This window comes from Nuphar pumila, chromosome 10 (genome assembly GCF_984573655.1).
Source record: "Nuphar pumila chromosome 10, dmNupPumi1.hap1.1, whole genome shotgun sequence".
Taxonomy (NCBI): domain Eukaryota; kingdom Viridiplantae; phylum Streptophyta; class Magnoliopsida; order Nymphaeales; family Nymphaeaceae; genus Nuphar; species Nuphar pumila.
In genome coordinates this window covers 1,730,910-1,752,500 of record NC_143258.1, presented here as the reverse complement: position 1 = coordinate 1,752,500, position 21,591 = coordinate 1,730,910, and the positions used below count along the sequence as shown (strand labels likewise).

The 21,591-nt window shown below is 40.4% G+C and overlaps 2 protein-coding genes across 2 annotated transcripts in view; one reads left to right on the top strand and one right to left on the bottom strand.

The window, feature by feature from the left end:
• The window catches only part of LOC149823203 (tubulin beta-2 chain-like), a 3,262-nt gene extending 281 nt beyond the window's left edge, over positions 1-2,981 (bottom strand). The window contains exons 1-3 of the mRNA XM_090019985.1: positions 2,462-2,981; positions 707-976; positions 1-614 (exon numbers count right to left, since the gene is read on the bottom strand). The exon at positions 1-614 is cut by the window's left edge and continues 281 nt beyond it. Coding sequence (XP_089876111.1) covers positions 1-614; positions 707-976; positions 2,462-2,855 — 1,278 coding nt within the window. The 5' untranslated portion in view covers positions 2,856-2,981. The remainder of the gene's footprint in view (positions 615-706; positions 977-2,461) is intronic.
• A 16,974-nt stretch (positions 2,982-19,955) lies between these two features.
• On the top strand, positions 19,956-20,895 carry LOC149823202 (heme-binding-like protein At3g10130, chloroplastic). Its single transcript, XM_090019984.1, has one exon. The coding sequence runs from the start codon at positions 20,065-20,067 to the stop codon at positions 20,722-20,724; it is 660 nt and encodes a 219-aa protein (XP_089876110.1). The 5' UTR covers positions 19,956-20,064; the 3' UTR covers positions 20,725-20,895.
• The last annotated feature ends 696 nt before the right edge of the window (positions 20,896-21,591 follow it).

The window sequence follows — 21,591 nt, the reverse complement described above, 5'->3', positions numbered from 1 at the left end:
CTGGTACTGCTGGTATTCTGAAACCAGATCATTCATATTGCTCTCTGCCTCTGTAAACTCCATCTCGTCCATTCCTTCTCCAGTGTACCAATGCAAGAAGGCCTTTCTCTTGAACATGGCTGTGAATTGCTCGCTCACCCTCCGGAACATCTCCTGAATCGAAGTCGAATTTCCGATGAAGGTTGATGCCATCTTCAACCCTGTTGGTGGGATGTCACAGACAGTGGACTTGACATTGTTGGGGATCCATTCCACAAAGTAAGATGAATTCTTGTTTTGAACATTGATCATTTGCTCGTCCACTTCTTTTGTGCTCATCTTGCCGCGGAACATGGCAGATGCAGTCAAATACCGGCCATGCCTTGGATCGGCAGCACACATCATGTTTTTGGCATCCCACATTTGTTGTGTTAGTTCAGGCACTGTAAGAGCGCTGTACTGCTGAGAGCCTCTGGATGTAAGAGGGGCAAAACCCACCATGAAGAAATGCAGACGTGGGAACGGAATCAGGTTGACGGCCAGTTTTCGCAAGTCGGAGTTCAGCTGGCCGGGGAATCTCAAACAGCATGTTACCCCAGACATGGTTGATGATATCAAATGGTTCAGATCACCAACTGCAAGCAACATTGACACCACAGATGAGTACAATGAGATTTAAAGTTAGAGACCACAACTCAACTATGCTTGAGAGATTCAGGAAGCTCACAGCTAGGAGTGGTGAGCTTTAGAGTCCTGAAGCAAATGTCGTAGAGAGCTTCATTGTCAAGAACCATGCATTCGTCCGCGTTTTCGACGAGCTGATGAACAGAGAGCGTCGCATTGTAAGGTTCCACGACAGTGTCGGACACCTTCGGAGAGGGAAAGACAGAGAAAGTGAGCATCATTCTGTCTGGGTATTCCTCCCTAATCTTTGATATGAGTAGCGTGCCCATTCCAGACCCTGTTCCTCCTCCTAAGGAGTGTGCCACCTGAAAACCTTCAAATACAAGATAATAAACATATCAGCTGGTGCCATCTAAAGGGAGAAAAACACAGAAAAGAACTCTGTAACGATGAACCTTGTTCCTCCTAAAAATTGAGAACTATGCCTCCATTTTTTCCATTACAAGTCTCATCTATAACCAGGAAGCATGAATGCTGAACTAGGGGTGGCCATCAGGCTGGGCTCATGTATAAAATACATGGAGCTCAACAGGCCTGGCCTGAGCCCCACCCAAGCCCGATCACAACTGACTCGAGCTAGGTCAGGTCTATCGGGCCTTAATCGGGCCAGGCCGGCCTGATGCTGAACTAACATAACACAAGTTGAGCAACATTTGTGATATCTGTTAGCATAGTCTCTCCCTTTGTTGTCCATCTTTTGAATGGGTTGTATTTCTCATTCTACTTCAGAAAACCGCGCACACACACAGCAAAAACAGTACTCAAACCAGAGACCAAACTCACACCACTCTCAAAAACCCCAAATATCTTTGAAAACCAAAATCAACACAGAGAGAAATATAAACAACCCAACCAAAGCAGCACCAAGTTTCAGAGCACAAAATACAGCCTGATGGTGTTACCTTGCAAGCAGTCACAAAATACAGCCTGATGGTGTCATTCAACTTCAGAAAACCACACACACACATACAGCAAAAACAGTGCTCAAACCAGAGACCAAACTCACACCATACTCTCAAAACCCCCAAATATCTTTGAAAACCAAAATCAACACAGAGAGAAATAGAAACAACCCAACCAAAGCAACACCAAGTTTCAGAGCACGAAATACAGCCTGATGGTGTTACCTTGCAAGCAGTCACAAAATACAGCCTGATGGTGTCATTCTACTTCAGAAAACCATACACACACAGCAAAAACAGTGCTCAAACCAGAGACCAAACTCACACCATACTCTCAAAAAACCCCAAATATCTTTGAAAACCAAAATCAACACAGAGAGAAATAGAAACAACCCAAACAAAGCAGCACCAAGGTTTCAGAGCACAAAATACAGCCTGATGGTGTTACCTTGCAAACAGTCACAAAATACAGACTGATGGTGTCATTCTACTTCAGAAAACCACACACACACACACACACACACACACACAGTGCTCAAACCAGAGACCAAACTCACACCATATTCTCAAAACCCCTAAATATCTTTGACAACCAAAATCAACACAAAGAGAAATAAAAACAACCCAACCACAGCAGCACCAAGTTTCAGAGCACAAAATACAGCCTGATGGTGTTACCTTGCAAGCAGTCACAAAATACAGCCTGATGGTGTCATTCTACTTCAGAAAATACACACACAGCAAGAACAGTGCCCAAACCAGAGACCAAACTCACATCATACTCTCAAAACCCCCAAATATCCTTGAAAACCAAAATCAACGCAGAGAGAAATAGAAACAACCCAACCAAAGCAACACTACAAAGTTCGAGAGCCCAACATACAGCCTGATTTTACCTTGCAAGCAGTCACAGTTCTCAGCCTCCTTCCTCACAACATCAAGAACCGAGTCGATGAGCTCCGCTCCCTCCGTGTAGTGCCCCTTAGCCCAATTGTTTCCGGCGCCAGACTGCCCAAAAACGAAGTTATCCGGTCGGAAGATCTGGCCGTAAGGCCCGGACCTGAGGCTGTCCATGGTCCCTGGCTCGAGGTCCATGAGCACCGCCCGGGGGACGAAGCGGCCGCAACTCGCTTCGTTGTAGTAGACATTGATCCTGTCGAGCTGCAGGTGGGAGTCGCCATGGTACCTTCCAGTGGGGTCGATCCCGTGCTCGACGCAGACCACCTCCCAGAACTTGGCACCGATCTGGTTGCCACACTGACCTCCCTGGATGTGCAGTATCTCACGCATTTTGGGGTGCTCTGTTTGAGAGAGAGAGAGACAGACAAAGAAGTAAATGGGAGGTGGGGACGAAGGGATTTATATAGAGAACAAGCGCTCTGTTTAGACTCTAGAGAGAGAGAGAGACAAGAGGAGGTGGGGGACAGGGATTTATAGAGAAGTGGGGCCGTAACGGCTCGATTCAGATATGTTTGAATTGGGCTGTTGATGACCGTTGGAGTCGCCTATCGAACGGCGGGATGGAATCCATAATTTTGAATTTCAAATTTTGCAAAGAGACACCTGACGGTGACGGTGTGGGATCCAGATTACATCCCTCAGATAACCGTTAGGAGAGGATAATGACGATGTTGACCTTCTAAAATGATGGGACTGGATCAATGGACCATGATGCCCTTGCCGACTTCCAAGGGAAGTTTTTGTCATTCAACTATGTTTTAAAAAGAGCCATGGTAAAAAAAAAACAGGCCAAAAGTCGCTTTCTACCGACTTGGTCTATCCCTCGAGTCGTGTCTTGATGACTTGATAGGACACGATCACACGGACACTGACATGCATGGAGTATTATTTTAATATTTTTATTATTTTTTAATACTTTTAACATCATTGCAATAAAATGCTTTACTATTAAAAATATCAAAAATAGTTTTTCTATTTATTAAAAAAATTCCATGCCCTCATGTCCTTTTTCTAAAAAAAAAGTTGTGGATGTGTGAGAGGAACCTGTGTCACATGGCTTTGTGTGATGTATGTTGGCCCATCCGTGAGCAATAATACACACAATCATTGGCTCAATTGGTCACAATAATAGTTACAAATATCGCCGAATTTTTTAATTTCTCACAAAAAATAACACGATAAATATTTCTTCCACGATTTTCCTGTATTATACGCAATATTTACAAAATATCGCTTAAATCTAAATTCTCGCGTTTATATTGCGATTTTTAGAATAAAACGCTATATAAACGCTTCAATTTTTTATGCCGAAAGGGGCATAAAGCCAACACCAAATGAGTCAAAACTTTTAAAATATTTGTTTACACAGACTTGGATCAGATTTTCGGATATGGTATCAGGTCCAGACGCAATCTAATTGAGTCCACTATAAGAAGAACCATATCCGGACCCCATAAGAACTACATGAACCAAACCCAGAACTCAGGTTGGGTCTGGGTCTGGTATAAATTTTCACAAACTATACCCAGGCCCACATATTAATCGGACCTTCGGGTCCAGACCCGGGTCTTAATTAGGTCTTCTTATTTATCACCATACCCAGACCTTATAGGGTTTGGTTCGGGTCAAGTTCAGGTAAATCAGGCCCATTGACACCCCTACCTAGGGGTGTCATCAATGGGTCAGGTTTGACCCAAACCCGACTCGTACCAAACCCTATAAGGGTTTGCTGATAAATAGGAAGGCTTGATTAGAATTTGGATCGGACCTTAAGGGTCTGATTAATATATAGAGCCGGGTATTGTTTGTGAAATTTTATACCAGACCTAGGCCAGACTGGAATTCCGATTAAGATCCAAAAATTTTCAATGTAAAAATGATAATTTTATTTTATAGGTAATCCTTATAGGATCCGGGCATAGTTTCTCTTATGGTGGTTCCGATTAAACCCGGGTCTGGACCTGCTACCATCATCTCAAACGAGGTTTGGGTTTGGTTTTCACCTGGGTCTGAATCAAACCCGGCCCCGTTGCCCATAAATAAAAAATAAGATTTTCACCATTTTACAATCCATTGCCCAATCCCATTCGGCCTGAGTAAAATCCATGGGCCCACCATCAACCCCTAAAAGCCTACCCTGAACTGAGTCTCACCTGGTCCTAAACCTAAGCCCTTCTTCTCCTGCAACAGGTGAGAGTCTTGGAGGTAGAGGCAGGACCCATGCCTGAACCTTCAATGCTCCACGAAGCAGGCAACTCACCTCTCTCTCTCTCTCTCTCAAATGCATTGTGTATTTGTTCTGATTTCAACATGTGGGGTGCTGGATTTCATTGTGAAGGACGTCTGCCATACTGTTTGTTCAGCAGAACTCATTTTTTTTATGGGAACTTGTAAAACAAAGATGATATGGTTGGTCCGAGTCAGCTCAAAGCTTTGCATGAAACTTTTAGAAGATAATATTTATTTTTCTGATGATTGAAAATTAAGTTTTGTAGCTTGTATTTGAAAACTTTGTGAATGGACTATTAAATACATGGCTTGTAATCTTAGTTTGGACGTTTCAGCTTGTTGCTTGATAGTAGAAGTTTTTTTTTTATACTTAGGCCCATTTATTGTTTATTATTAGTTAAACAAGTTGTTAAATTCTTAGTTATGTATATTGTTTATTTTTGTGTTTAGAAATGTAAAATAATGTGTTTCATTTTAATTCTTTTACTTTTATTATTTTTTAGAAAATTTATAATTTACTGAGATTTTTCAAGAGAAACAACCTTTTTCAAAATCTTTTGAGTTTTTTCATTGTTGAGAAATTTCATATTTGTGACTATGGTCACAATCCAAGCCCAAATATGGGCATACGAGCATTCTTATCATAATTAGAGCACGTTTTGCAGTAGGTCTTGTTAGCAGATATCAAAGTAATCCTGGTTGGCCTCACTGACAGGCTGTCAAAAGAATTTTTTGATATTTGAAAGGCTCAAAAGGATTACAGTTGAGTTGAGTTTTCAATCTGACAAACTTGATTTGATCGGGTACTCAGATGCGAACTTTTCAGGATGCAAAGATGACAAGTTTACTTCTAGCTATATCTTTGTGTTTGAAGGAGGTGCAGTTGTCTAGTCGTGTAAAATGCAAGGTTGTGTGGCCCTGCATACTCAGGAAGCTGAGTATATTGCATGTAATGCAGTCACAACCTTTGCAGTGTGGATTAGAAGGTTCATCTGTGACTTAAAACTAGATCTTGTATTTGAACTTGTACACCTTTTTTGTGACAACCAGACTGCTATCTCTCTGATGAAGAGTGGAGCAGATAGCTCTAAAAGTAAGCATATAATGGTAAAATACCGCTATATACATGATATGATTGAACAGAATAAGATAACCGTTGATTATTTACCGTCATTAGACATGGTAGCAGATCCTCTCACGAAAGGGATCCTTGAGGATCTGTTTATAAAACATGTGGCACATATGAGATTAAGATACTTGTGATTACGAGGCAAAACCTTATGAAAAATCTGTAATCATTGCATGGAAAGCCCACAATAGTGACAGCAAGGCCGACAGATATATGACCAAGTGGGAAATGTTGGGGTGTGTGTCCATTATCCGCACATCTCGGCATATCCACGAACAAGGCTCGTTCGTGGATATGCTTGGGCAATTTTCAAAACCACTTTCAAATAAAACCTTTATCTAATTGTTTTGCCTTTTGCCCATTCCAACAATCTCGTTGAGCTTATCTGCAAAAGTTGAGCTAAAGGAAAACCAAGAGATGCAAGCTATAAAATGGGGATATGCTCAGCAGTCATGTGCAAACACTGAAAGTGAGTCTCTCGAAGCAAGCCTTAAAAACCCTAACCTTCTTCTTCTTCTTCTTCTTCTCTTGCTCGAATTGCTCTTGCTTCTTCTGCTGCTACATGCCTCTGTTGCGTCATTCATCAAACATTTCATTCAGGACATAACTTTTTTATGAAGTGTTTAATATGCATATTGAGATCATAGCAACACAATTAGTTTGGTGCATCAATTGGTTAAAATCTCTCTTTCTCTCTCTACAACAGTACTAGGTTAAATTTTATCCTTCTAGATAAAATTTTTCTGTCTAGCATTTACTTCAGTTGAAATGAACTTGATCTGGGATTTGGTTTTGGTATTTCAAATTTTCATTTATTCATTCATTAATTTATTTTCATTCATTCATTCATGTTGTATATTGAACATGAATGTACCATTTTGAGTACATTATTATGGTTAGATCCATGAGTATACAGCAAGGCAGAAACACCATATATTATTTCATAATTAAAAATCAAGTAGTAAAAACGCATTATGTTACTCTTGCTATGAATACGCAAAAGGTATATATACATTATTTAATCTTCTACGTATCGTTGTTGTCCTTTTGAAAATTGTATGTATAGGCATGAGACCCATTGTTATATTCGGATGCTGAAATCAACTACAGAGAAAGGAAATGAATCAAAACCATACGCATCAATTACCAAATGTAATACACGCCACAAACCTATTTAGAGTCCAAGACAGATCTGGTCATATGGTGTATGATGGACCCTATTGATACCAAGGTCTAAATCCTCCTCCCTTATAATATATCTATATATCTAGATCTAGAACGATGTATCTTCGAACGTAAAACATCAAATACAAAGTCAGACAAGCACGATCAATTGAGTGTGCAAGTGAAAAAAAATGTCTTTAGTGAGACTGCATGTCCACCCATTATGCTATGAAAGATCAGCTCATATTTAGACCCAAGAGATTTGGAGTAGTGGAATGGGGCTTAGACCGTTTGACGGGCAGTCTAAGTTCAAATCCTATGGGTATCACCTCCATGTGTAAGTTGAAGCTTGGTGAATTTTTGGAATCGGGTAAGCCCTCAGAATTTTATGCTGATAGGATAGCGACCGTAAGTACGGCAGGCTGAGCCACCTCGACTAGGTCTCTGCGCCTTGGGGCGGTTTCTCTGAGTAAAAATAAATAAAAAAAGATCAGCTCATATTGAATATCCTACCACAATGTGTCACTTGATGGCAGGGGTGTCATTGGGTTTGGTATGACCAGACCCCAATCTACACCGGGTCAAGGTATGGTAACAAAAGAAGAGGCTCGATTAACTATCTTTGTTGGACCTGTTGACTCCCATTATCACCCAGGTTCGACCCACCATCGATTAAGATCCATAATTTTTCAATGTAAAAGGTTATTGTTTTATCAGGTATGGTATGGACAACGTGGTCTATGTAAATCTTTAACGGACCCGAACATAGTTTCTCTTGTGGTAAATCCAATCCAACCTGAATCCAGATCTTGTACGAGCACTAGCTGCTTGATGGAGACGTGCGTGAGACCTATTAGCACAGTTACAAAGTGAAATGTAGGGTTCTCATGTGACATTGGCGGTGGGGATCGATTATAACTGAATCTGCATCAATAACTGAATCTAATATATTGTCATGACCCCTCAAATAACATATGACCATATGACCTCTCATTCTCTCATGTCCAAAGTTGTTCCGACAAAAGTTGGCCTGTGGTGTGCTTTTGTTTATTCTCTAGCGACAAACCAAAGTTATGATTACAGTAAAAAATTCCCTTTCTTAACCACCATTAGGGATGGCAGTGGATCGGGGACAAGGTCTCTAGCTCGTCTCAAAATCCTACCTTTCATTCTTGCACGGGTTTTTATTTTAATCTCCATCCTCGCCTCCATCCCTATTTCATGTCCTCCATCACCGGTTCAAACGGGGCAAGGCGGGGTGGGGCTTCATTTTTCTTCGATCCACTGCCATCTCTAAAGAAGGATCTGGGATGGGGCAAGGTGGGGCAAAGCGTAAGTCCATCTTTGCCTTCATCCCCACATGGGTTTTGATTTTAGCCTCCATCCCCAGTCCAAACAGGATGAGGTGGGGCGGTTTGGACTTTGGTTGTTCCGTTGGACTCTAAGACTCAGTTTGTAGATTGAAACTGTGGAGCCCCTTCCACCAAGACAGACTGTGCTCAGGCCCCTACAATGTTGAAGGAGGGTATCGAGCACCAGAGGCAAGACACGAGTCCTGATGGGACTCCCCCATTGTAATCTGTAGTTTTTATTTTCAGTTAATAAACAGGTAAGGGTCTGCCTGACCCAACTTTATCTGTCAAAAAAAAAACAGTTAAATATGTATAACCAATCATTATTGCATTATAGTTTTTTCTTAATCATAATATGTAAGTATTGTAAAATTAATGTATTTATAAAAATATTTTTTTATGAGGAAAAAACCTGGCATAAGAGACTGAAAACTCAGGTGGGGGTGGGCAATGGGCTGAGAGGCCAAGCCAACCCAGCCCGCCATATCCTCGAGCAGAACTAAGTGTATTCAAGACATCAAAGAACTAAAGAAAAAATATATAAAAAATATTTATCTTATTTTAGCATAAGCATTATCTTACAAAAAAGAGAAAGGCACTGTATATAGAGCCAAGATGGGCATTTAAGAATGAACAGTTCAACAGTCATACCCTCTTTACTATAGAATAAAGACAAAAATAAAATAAAAAACAAAAGTACAATAATGTCTCTAGCTATTTACATGAAAATGACATAACCAATATGCCCCTAGAGAGCATTACTTATTACATAACATACAATATATATATATATATTAACAGCTGCATCAGGATGGTTTTTCTTGCCTTTTGAAAGTTTCATGCCTTCACATCTTGTGTTTCTTTCGTGTTGGTTAACACCGTGTCACACTTTCTATGATTATGCTTTTCTATTTTAATAATTTATCGGCTTTCAAAAGAAATTACTATGTTTTCCTGCAATTCATGACTGCTATTGAAGTTGTTATTCTTCTTTTGAAAATGTCATTCTATGTCTCAACCTTCATACACTAGACAAGTGCATTTTAGATTGTATATTCTAGATTTTTTAAATATTTGTCCATACAGAATAATATTGTTAGCAGCAAGAAATAGAAAGTGTTATTCTTGCACTGTTATATAATTTATTTCATCAATCATGACTTTACTTATCATTTGTCAATTTTGAATTATGAAGTCCAAAGTTATTTGCGGAACACTTGATTGCTCTGAATTCTCTTTGACAGGCAACAGTAAAACATCCTTTGGGTGAAGACACTGGCAAATATAGCTTCCTTTCTGCAGACAGTGATTGCGCTGCATGTACCTCTCTAGCTCTTGCTGATACCATAATCTTCGTGCCTAAGAATTGCTATGACTGGAATTATCGGCAATTTCTCCAAAATTGCAAGTAGTTTGTTAACTAACAATATATACTAATCTTTGATCCAGTTCAGAATTGATCCAAGTTATAGAATCATGTGATTTTCACGCAAGCAAGACTATATCATCCATGAACTAAAAAATTTGATTGTAGCTTTAGTTTCTCTGGGGCTAGGGACAATGTTTTTCAATCAAGTGCATCATGATTCTTGATTTGGAATCAAGCTGAGTTGTGTCAGAAATTTTCACATACTGTTCTTATATATTGGGACAATTATCCCAGATTTAATATTCATTAATGTGGAAATACTCATTTTTCCAGATGTTAATGATGATTTGCCATGTATGTTGTTGGAGAACATTTTGTTCTGCTACTTCTCAAATGCAATATGATTTACAAGTCTGTTAATTAAATGCTTCTCTACTTGCAGATATTTGCTAGTCCAATGTATGAATACCTGGATACCACATATGGAGGAGCCAAAGGAGGACCATACTCTCTACACAATATCTCATTCAGGCTTGTTGTTAGAAGAGGCTACCTGGCAGTGAATATATTTGTAGTTGCTCTGTTGCCCTTTCTTGGCAATTTTATGAGTCTTACAGGTGCATTTAGCACATTTCCTCTCACTTTTGTTCTTGTCAATCACATGTATCTCACGATCAAGGGCAACAAGCTGACAATGCTGCAAAAATCTTGGCACTGGTTAAATGTCATTGGGTTTAGTTGCTTGTCTGCTGCAGTAGCAGTTTCAGCCATAAGGCTCATCATGGTAGATTCAAGAACTATTAGCCGGGTCACTATTCGGTGGTTACCAACATTATCGGACTCATCCGACTTTATCGGATAACTCTTCGTGAGTTTCCTTTTCACACATTGAAGTTATCGGATAACCACCAAAGCTTTATCTCCTTAATAACGTAGGACACTATAGTCCATTGTTATTTGTTGTACCTTGTTTCTCTATAAATACTGTACCAATGTATACTGTGTAATCTATCAAAAGTTAGTGAAGATCGAATCATTATATTTCAGATCGTGTTTTCTAGCATCATTTTTTCCATATTATTCTTTATGTTTTATCATGGTATCAGAGCAAGTATTATCCTGATCGATTTTTTTTACATCTCATTCAGCGTCTGCTCTGATTCAGATCGAGATCCAGCTCGATTTGGTCCTCTTCATCAGACACTCGAAGATCTGTGCTCATTCAGATTGACATCAAGCTTGGTTCAGGCCTCTTCATCAGACGCTCAAAGTCTGTTACTCCCTGTGCTGACAAAAGATCGTTGTTCTCGAGTTGCTCTCTCGCATCATATCTGCTAATTTGACTAGATTTCCACTTTTTTTCTTGTGCGCCATCATCAATGACGTCAAACAACACCAACATCGAGACAATATCATTCGAGAACACCCCAGAATCGATGCTTAATCTAATTTTTCTTTATCAATCTGATAATCCAAGGATATCCTTAGTGTTATAGCAGATCGTCGGAGACAACTACTCCATGTAGAGTAGGGCTATGGATATGGCACTGAGTGCCAAAAATAAATTAGGCTTCGTTGATGGATCCATCATGAAACCTGAATCTTCGTCACCAAATATTGCCATGTGGGAGCGATGGAACAATATGGTGCTCTCCTGGTTGCTTAATTCCATCCATAAGGATCTAGCAACCAGCCTCATTTACGCTCAAACAATAGTTGAGGTTTGGGTAGAGCTCTGCGAACGATTTTCCCAATCTAATGCTCCCAGGATATACCAAATTCAATAGGAGATAATCAACCTCAAGCAAGATCAATCCCCCATAACTGTATATTTCACCAAGCTAAAAGGTTTATGGGATTAACTGTCCACTTACATTGAGGTTCCACCATGTTTGTGTGGCGCCATACAGGTTATTCAAGACCTCCACCAACGTGAGTGACTCATCAAATTTTTGATGGGCCTTAATGATAGTTTTAGTGTCATTGGAGCCAATTACTCCTTATGACACCCTTACCGAGTATCTCTAAGGTATATTCTTTGATTATCCAAGAGGAGCGACAACGCAATCTTCTCCTTATGACATCACATGAGCCAACCGCGACAATCATTGATCGAAGCAATATTTCTGTCAAAACTGATGCACCAAGGACAGGACAGATGTGTCCATGACCCAAATGTGATCATTGTGGTCGTCTTGGACATACTAAGCAGAAGTGCTACCATCTTCATGGTTTTTCTAACCGCCCAAGGGGTCCTCCAAATGCTCGAGTCACTATTCAAGTCAATGCTTGTGTCTCTATCACCGAACCTGAAAAACAGGTTTTAAGTTCCCCTCTTTCTAAACTCATCCAAGAACAATGTGAACAAATAATTACTGTCATCAACCTCGGTAATCAATCTAATTCATCCATGGTCAACCTTGCAGGTAACATACCCACACCTTCAATTTGCTTGATTGCATCTCAGAGTTGGATTATCGATTTCAGTGCCACAGATCATATCACTAACTCTATCTCCAACTTGTCTTTCCCTACACCGATTTCTTTTCCACCCATCGGTCTCCCCGATGGCACATTTACTCACGCCACCTACACTGACACCGTTTCCTTAACCCCCACCATAATTTTACACAACGTTCTCTATGCCCCTCACTTTAAATTCAACCTTCTTTTCGTTAGCAAATTGATTCATGATTTGAAATATGCCATTGTGTTCAATACTGATCATTGTGTTTTTTTGGACCCACACTCAAAGACAATGATTAGAACAGGTAAGCTTCAAGGAAACCTTTATATCTTTGAAGGTGGTTGCCCCCATGCCCTGCATACTGCACCCCCTTCCCTCTGGCATCTTCATCTTGGACATGTGTCAAATTCACGTCTTCAAATTCTTATCAATTCTAATAAAGTTAATGATCATATCTCTATTGATCCATGTTGTGTTTGCCATAAAGCCAAACAAACTCGATTACCCTTCTCTCATGGGACCATCTTCTCCTCCAAACCGTTTGAACTCATCCATTGCAACATATGGGGGCCATATCAGACCCCCTCTATGTCCGGGGTCCATTTTTTCTTGACCATCATTGAAGATTTTAGCAAATGCACATGGGTATATCTTATGTGGTACAAGTCTGAGACTTTTAATATTTTCAAAAGTTTCCTTGTGTTAATTCATACTCAGTTTCAAACTCCTCTTTTATGCCTTCGATCCGACAATGGCACCAAGTTTATTTCTCACGATCTCCAAACTCTCCTTCAAGAAAATGACATTCTTTATCAGTGCAGCTGTGTCGCAACACCTCAACAGAATGGTGTTGTTGAAGGCAAGCACTGTGACTTGTTGAATGTCGCTCGGGCCCTTCGTTTCCAATCTAATTTACCACTTCATTTTTGGGGTGAATGTATCCTTACCGCCACATACCTCATTAATCATCTTCCTTCCAAACCATTAAAGGGACAAATTCCTTACGAGGTCTTATACCATAAACCACCCACTTACACTCATCTTTGTATTTTTTGTTGCTTGTGTTATGCCTTCAATATCAATCACAAACACAAATTTGATTCTCGGGCCAAACAATGCATATTTGGTTATAAAGTCTATGACATTGAATCTCAAACGATCTTCGTCAGTAGAGATGTCAAATTTTATGAAACAGTCTTTGACTTTCTTGAACATCCAGCCCCTCCTGTCGACATCACTAATGTCCTACCCATACCCATCTTCAACCCTCAAGATTCTGCTTCACAGCCTCCGGTTGTCCCCCTCTCGTCCACCATCTGAATTTCCTCCAACCCTTCTACACCATCGACTGCTCCACCTCTCTTGCCCATCACCCAGTCCCGTTCCGATCCACCCCCTCCTCGTCGCTCTGATCGTCCCCGCCAGCCATCCTCTTACCTCAAGGATTTCAAGTGTTACTCGGCAGCACCTAGGCTCCCGTCGGATACTTCTTGTGATGTGATTCCCAGCACTCATCACCCCCCTCCACCATCACCTCACCTATAACCATTTTTATTCTTCACACCGTGCCTTCTTAGCCGCCATCACCCAAGCCTTCGAACCACGCACTTTCTCCCAAGCCACGCAACATGAGCATTGATGTGATGCCATGGCTATAGAAATCCATGCTCTTAAGGAAAACCACACTTGGATGGTGACGACTCTCCCTGAAAGTAAACATCCCGTTGATTGCAAATGGGTCTATAAAATTAAGTTTTGCTCTGATGATTTCATTGAACGCTACAAAGCTCGCTTGGTTGTAAAAGAGTACACACAAATTGAGAGCCTTGATTATCATGAAACCTTTGCTCTTGTTGCCAAGATGATCATTGTTCGTTGCCTCCTTGCCATTGCCTCTCTTCGTCGTTGGCATCTCTTTCCAGTTGACGTCAACAACACTTTTTTTCATGGCGACTTTCACGAGGAAGTTTACATGTGACTTCCTCCTGGCTTTTCTCGAAAGGGGTCACCTTTGGTTTGCCGCCTACACAAGTCCATCTATGGTCTTAAACAATCCTCACGGAACTGGTTTGCCAAGCTCACCTCCTACTTACACGGGATCAGTTTCATGCAATAAAAGGCCGACTACTCCTTATTTTCCAAAATTTGGCATGGTTTTCACTTATTTCTCTTGGTCTATGTCAATGACATCGTTATTGCAGGTGATTCTCTCGATCATATTTGTGCCCTCAAACAGGACATCCATCGACAATTTTGTCTTAAAGATCTCGACGTCCTCAAGTATTTTTTGGGCATTGAAGTTGCTCGCTCCACGTCCAGACTCTTTCTTTCACAACGCAAGTATGCTCTAGATATTTTGGATGACATGGAATATCTTTGTTCCAAACCATGTTCATTTCTCATGGAGCAACACTCGAAGTTCAACAACAGTGATGGTTCACCTTTGGAAGACTCGAGCTTGTTTCATTGGTTGATTAATTTATCTCACCATCACTCGCCCTGATATCACTTATGTCGTGCATCTCTTGAGCCAGTTCTTCAGTCAACCACGCACACCTCATATGGATGCTGCTCTCCGGATACTGTGTTACCTCAAAGGCATCCAAGGTCATGGCATCTTAATGAATTCCTCTAGCCCCATGACCATTACCGGCTATTTTGATTTTAATTGGGCCTCTTGCCCCATAACTCACCAGTCTAGCTTCGGCTACTGTATCCTGCTCGACTCGAGTCTGATTTCTTGAAAGTCCAAGAAACAATCTATTGTCTCTCAATCATCTGCAGAGGTTGAATATTGTGCCATGGCTCTTACCACTTGTGAGCTTATCTGGATCAAATCCCTACTCGTTGACCTTGGGATCTCTCACACTCAACCCATGATCCTCTTTTGTGATAATCAAGCCGCGATACACATTGCTGCCAACCCAGTCTACCATGAACACACCAAATACATTGAAGTTGGCTGTCATTTTATTCACGAAAGAAATCAACATGGGATCATTACTACTCGAAGACCAAGTTGGGCATGCTCGATCTGCATGCTCCAACTTGAGGGAGCATATTAGCTGGGTCATTATTCAGTGGTTTCCAACATCACTGGACTCATCCAACTTTATCGGATAACTCTTCGTGAGTTTCCTTTTCATACATTGAAGTTATCAGATAACCACCGAAACTTTATCTCCTTAATAACGTGGGACACTATAGTCCATCAGATAATGTGCCTTGTTTCTCTATAAATATTATACCAATGTATACCATGTAATCCATCAAAAGTTAGTGAAGATCGAATCATTATATTTCAGATCGTGTTTTTCAGCATCATCATTTTTTCTGTATTATTTTTTGCATTTTATCAAGAATATACCATTTATTTACTGACCTTAATTGTTGGTAGTTGTATCAATTCTACGTACCTTTATATTTATTTTACAGACAATTCATGGTGCAATCAGTTATCAAAAAATCAAAAGGTCATGAATGTTCAACCATCGAATTTTGGAGTGTTCATTGTAGATGATATTTACTCTTTCTTATGATGTTTGATTACAAATACACGAGATTCATTCATGTTATACCTTCTCCCTCGCCCTTACATGAGAAATATGGATCTGAGCAGTTATCCTGTCAATGGGCTTATGATGCTTATTGACCAAGATCAAGCACTGGATCTGTGCTAGCATTGTGGCTCACGTTTGGCTTCTTTGTTTTCTCCTAAGAATGATCTTTTAAGTAAAAAAAAGTTGGATCAGATTGTTTCCATGAAAGAATGGGTATGAACTGTTTTAATGCTTTGCGCCTTTTGTTGCAGAGCATGCTGATTTCTGTCTTACATAAGAGGAAGCATGCCTCTTGTTATTCTTCTAATTATTTTTTTTGTAATCATATTTATCTTCTATGGAGTTTTATTTTGTGGAAGTCTCAACTTCTTAATTCAACGGCTGGCTAGGTTAGATTGCCTTCAACTGCATTCTGTATTGAATATGTAGGCCTACTCAATAAGTCCCAAAATGCCAAACCTGTCTGAAATTGTGATTATATCTAGCTGGTAGCATCCAAATAGAGAAAAAGAAACGGAAAATGACATGTACGCCAAAAATGACATGTTTTCCAAAATTCTCTACAATTTTTTAAATTCGCCTGACGTCCAAATTCGTAACTTTTTTATTGTAAAAGAATATTTTTACTCATCGCACAAACAAATTTCCTTCAGATATTCCAACTTCCTCCCAAATATCCAAATATATGAATTTCCTCTTACATATGTGAATTTTCTCCTAAATACGTGAATATCCTCCCAAATATGTGAATTTCTTCTCAAACATGAGAATTTTCTTGTAAATATGTAATTTTTCTCTCAAATATGCGAATGCCGCACTGTATTTGCGAATGTCCTCCGGCTTCTGCCATTTTTTTACGAAAATTCGCACATGTGTAACGATATTCACGTAAGATGTTTTGCACATTTTGGGAACATTAGCTTTTGAAGCAGCACTAAAGGCTTTAACAATGCTTTTGAAGTGTCGCCAAAGGCTTTAGTGACACTTTTGCAAATACTAGGCACAAGGCCCTTTGTCTCTTGACATTCGCAAATACAGTAGGACATTGCAACTATGAGTTGCAAAGGTCCCCACCTTTTACTAAAATCGCATAAGGAGACGACATTCACAAATGTGTGAGAAAATTCGTGTGTGAAGGTCAAGACATTCACAAATATGGGAGTATTTAGTTAAAAAAGGTGCACACAATTTGGGGACCTTCGCAACTCATGGTTGTGAATGTCTTCAAAATGTGCGACCCTCTTTTTAATAAAATCGCATAAAGGGCACATGCAAGAGGACATTCACAAATGTGTGAGAAAATTTGCATGTTTAGGAGAAAATTTACATATTTGAATATTTGTCAGGAAGTTCGCATATCTAAAGAAAATTCGCTTGTGCAAAGAGTAAAAAGGTCCTTTTAAAATTGAAAATTTATGAATTTAGACATTGAGCGAAATTTTAAAATTGTAGGGCATTTCAGAAAACATATCATTTTTGGCATAGAGTATGGTCATTTTTCAAAAAAAAAAAGAGCTTAATTTCATGATCTTAACCATGTCTCCCTTGATAAGCAGATGTACCAACCTATGATTTTAAAGGGCATTTTTTGTTTTTCTCTTCCTTTCAAGCTTTTCATAATCAGACCATTGGCAGACTTTACTTGTGTCGAGAAGTTCAATGTCAGATAATGTGGGTAAAGCTCTAGAAGTAATGAGGGTTAGATCAAGGGATGTAAACATATTTGGTTGGGATTTAACCATTACCAAGTCTGACCTAATCGGATTCGGAGTTAGATGGGATCACACTAAACCGAATCTGGATCTGACTAACTTAAAATCCGATATTTACACATAATGGGATTCAGATCTTTGTCAGTTTCGGATTTGGACTCTGGATTAGGATTTGTGTCAGATGTTAGATTACATCCAACCAATTGACATCACTAGTTGAATACCAAGCTGACTTGACTAGAGATTAGTTTCTAGCATAGGAATTCGAACTTAATGGGAAACTTGAAACTTCTTTAGGTGAGGTGGTCCAAAGACCCCAAAGCTGACTTGCCTACTCAGAACTTTCTAGCTTAGGACTTGCAACTTTATGGAAACTTAACGAAGCTTCTTTAGGTCAGGTGGGTCAACGACCCCAAGCTGACTTGCTACTCATAAAACATTTTAGGTAGGTGATTGCACTTTCTGGGCAACTTCTTGGAATGAAAATGTATTGTAAAATCAAGCATTTAAAGCAATGGTTCTAGCTGTCACTAGGGGTGGCAATCTGGTCAGGTCGGCGGGTCAGCATACCTCAACACGAACCCGACCCATTTATTAAACTGATTGGTTGTGGCAAACACGAACCCGACCTATTTATTAAACGGGTAACCCGACACGACACGATTAACCCGTTTAATAAATGGGTTGGGTCGGGTAAATGGGTTGACCCGTCCGCCTAACCGGTTTATTAAACGGGTCAGCCGAGTTGGCGGGTTGGCATACCCCTAACATGAACCTGACCCGTTTAATAAACGGGTTAGGTGGGTCAACCCGTTTACGACACGAACCCATTTAAGTCAAACCCAAACCCGGCTAAGAAGCCGGTTGACAGGTGGTGTCAGATTTTGCCACCCCTAGCTGTCACCGGCTTAGAAGCCAAAAGGGTGATGAGCCCGAATTGCTTGTTGATCACAGATTTGCAACTGGCACCTAATGCAGGGCAAATTTATGTTTAGCCACCTTAGGTTTCAAATATTTAAGATAAATGCATAACTTTTAAGAAATTGCTCGGATAACTGCCACAATTGCTTTTACTCTCTAAAACTAGTTATTTACCCTTAATATAGTTACAAAAATGAGGCACTAAAGAGTGATATTTAGTAATTTAAAGAAAAAAAATCAAGGTTAAAACTGCTATTTTCAATATTTAAGTAAGGGTTGAGTGAAAAAGGGAACTCAATCAAGCATGAACAATTTCTTAAAATTTTGGGTATTATCTTAAATATTTGTATCCTTAGGTATAAAAAACTTAGTTTATCTTAAGGTAAGGTGGTTGTGGGGCCCCACCGGGGGTCTTCCCAAAAAAGAAAATTATATTTGCTCAAACCCAAACCCGCCCGGACCCAGTCCCCGTCACTTTTCTCCGCAATAGCCCCACCCCGGCTCATCCCCGTTTGAACCAGGGATGGAGGACGTAAAACAGGGATGAAGGCTGGGGTGAAGGTTCAAATCCATCCCGGCCGGGGATGGAGGTTCTAATCTTGAGGCGGGGCGGGGGTGGAGACCTTGTCCCTCGCCCCACACCCCACTGCACTGCCATCCCTACATCTACTTGGTTAGATTGAGTTGAAACAACTTACATCTCGAGATTCTAACTATATTGTACTTGCTATCGGCCCTGTATAGAGTAATCCTTCTACCCACCTTCTTGCTTTGCCCCTAAAAAATCATCGTTTTTGACATTTTTTTCTCACATCTAACACCATAAATGTGATCTATAGGTTTTGTTTAGTGGAAAATGGATTTTGGATCACCGAAATCTGACCAGTATACAGTTTTTTTCGGTGATCCAAAATCAATGGCTATGAAGGTACCAGTTTTCCCCGGCTCATAAAAACCTGTATTTTCATCGAAAAAACATGATCCAAGAATCAATTTTTCACTAAACCGAGCATGCTAAACACACCTAAAGGTTCAGATCCATCATAAAATACTTCAAAACTATGGGGCAGAACCACAAATGGAACCTAATAAGTTAGTTCTCATTAAATATACACCCGTAAAGGAACATGCCCCAATAGAAAGTTATGAGAATACAGAGACAGAGTTGACGTTTGGATCCTAGCCATGTCAAACTTTGTCACAAGCTATCCCTCTTGGACGTGTGAAAGGAGATTTCTCTAGTTGTCTTCCCTCTCTTTCCATATACCTTCTTGCCAATGGTCCCCCATGGTTCACAGGGCCCCACCAGAGTTTGAGTCCCCTTTCCTGCGGCTGTAAGGCAGCCATGGGAGCACACAATCTTCATCATACACGTGGAGTCAGTAAGACCACACAAAGAGTCTCTAGCATACCATGGCATCATCCTAAGGAAACTTGCTCCTCAATCCACAATAAGAGAGAGAGAGAGAGTTCATATCAACCAATCTCTCTATAAATAGATCACCATCATCAACCAATCTTACAGTTGCCTCCCTTTCTCATCCTCAAACCTCCTCGAGGACCAAATCCCTTTCTCAAATCTCAATTTCTTCCAACACCAACTTCTTGTTAATCCCCTAAAAAGCAGATTGGAACCATGGGCCTTATGCTTGGCAAGATAACTGTGGAAACACCAAAGCACCAAGTCATCAACACAACTCCAAACTATGAAATCAGGAAGTATGAGCCCTCCATCATTGCTGAGGTGACCTATGACCCCAAGGAGATGAAGGGTGACAGAGATGGTGGCTTCATGGTCCTTGCCAACTACATTGGTGCCCTTGGCAAACCCCAAAACACCAAGCCAGAGAAGATTGCCATGACTGCCCCAGTCATCACTCAAGAATCAGGAGAAAAAATAGCTATGACTGCACCTGTCATAACTCAAGAAACCAGTAATCCCCAGCCTGAGACCATTGACATGACTGCCCCAGTGATCACAAAGGTTGAGGAAGGCCAAAAACTGATGACCATGCAGTTTGTTCTGCCAGGGTCAAGGTATACTAAGCTAGAGGATGTGCCCAGGCCAACAGACCCAAGAGTTGTGATCAAGGAAGTAGGTGAAAGAAAGTATGGTGTGGTCACATTCAGTGGTGTTGCTGGTGATAAGGTGGTGGAGGAAAAACTGGGGAAATTGAAAGCTAAATTGGTAGAGGATGGCTACAAGATTGTAGGAGAACATCTGCTGGCTAGGTACAATCCTCCTTGGACTCTGCCCCCTTTGAGGACCAATGAAATCTTTGTTCCAGTTGAATGATGAATGGCTTTGAAGGAGTTCTAGACCATGAATACGGTAGCAGCGTACTAGTTTTGTCTGTTTTGTGTAACTTCGTATATTAAGTTCTCTTTTTTCCTTTAGTTTTTCAACTTCTTCAATGGTGTAGGCTTGCTTGATAAACATTAAGTTAAATTTGAAGGATATGAATCAGTTGACAGCCTCTTCAGAAAAAAAAAGTATGGTTTTTATGGGAATTAGAGCATTGTGGGGCTGTTACTTTCAACATCATGCAACTTTGCTCCGATGAGAGACCATGAATTTGTCTGATTGGCCCTACATCATTTCAATCAGACTAACTATTCATCATTGTCTAAAACAGGTGGTCAAGTCGCACTTTTTCTGGGATTGATATATTCTACATGCTAACAGAAAATACTATATTTTCCACATTTAAGCTTTTGTTTTTTTGTAGAAAATGGGTTTTAGGTAATGCGATTGTGATGTGTATGTAGGTTTTCAAGAAGTTAAAAGGTTGCCCACATGAGTTCTGCTCAACTGGTAGGGGCGACTTGTGAATGTCACCAAGTTGATTAGACATCACAAATTTGGTGTCCCTTGCGCAAGGTCGAAGCTGGGTGTACTCTCCATATATGTAGGTTTTCAAGAAGTTAAAAGGTTGCCCACATGGGTTCTGCTCAACCGAAGCAGGTTATATGTTTCCCCCCCCCCCGAACAGGGCAGTTAGCTACATCTCATGATCGGGGTCCCAAAGAGCACCACGTATGTAAGCATGTGCGTCTCGTATCCCCATGTTTGTCAGCATTAATTAGCGTTGGAGTTTGATGCGATTGCAAAGACTTAAGTACCCTCTCCTCCATTGGTGCAAAAAAAAATGACGGTTCTTGA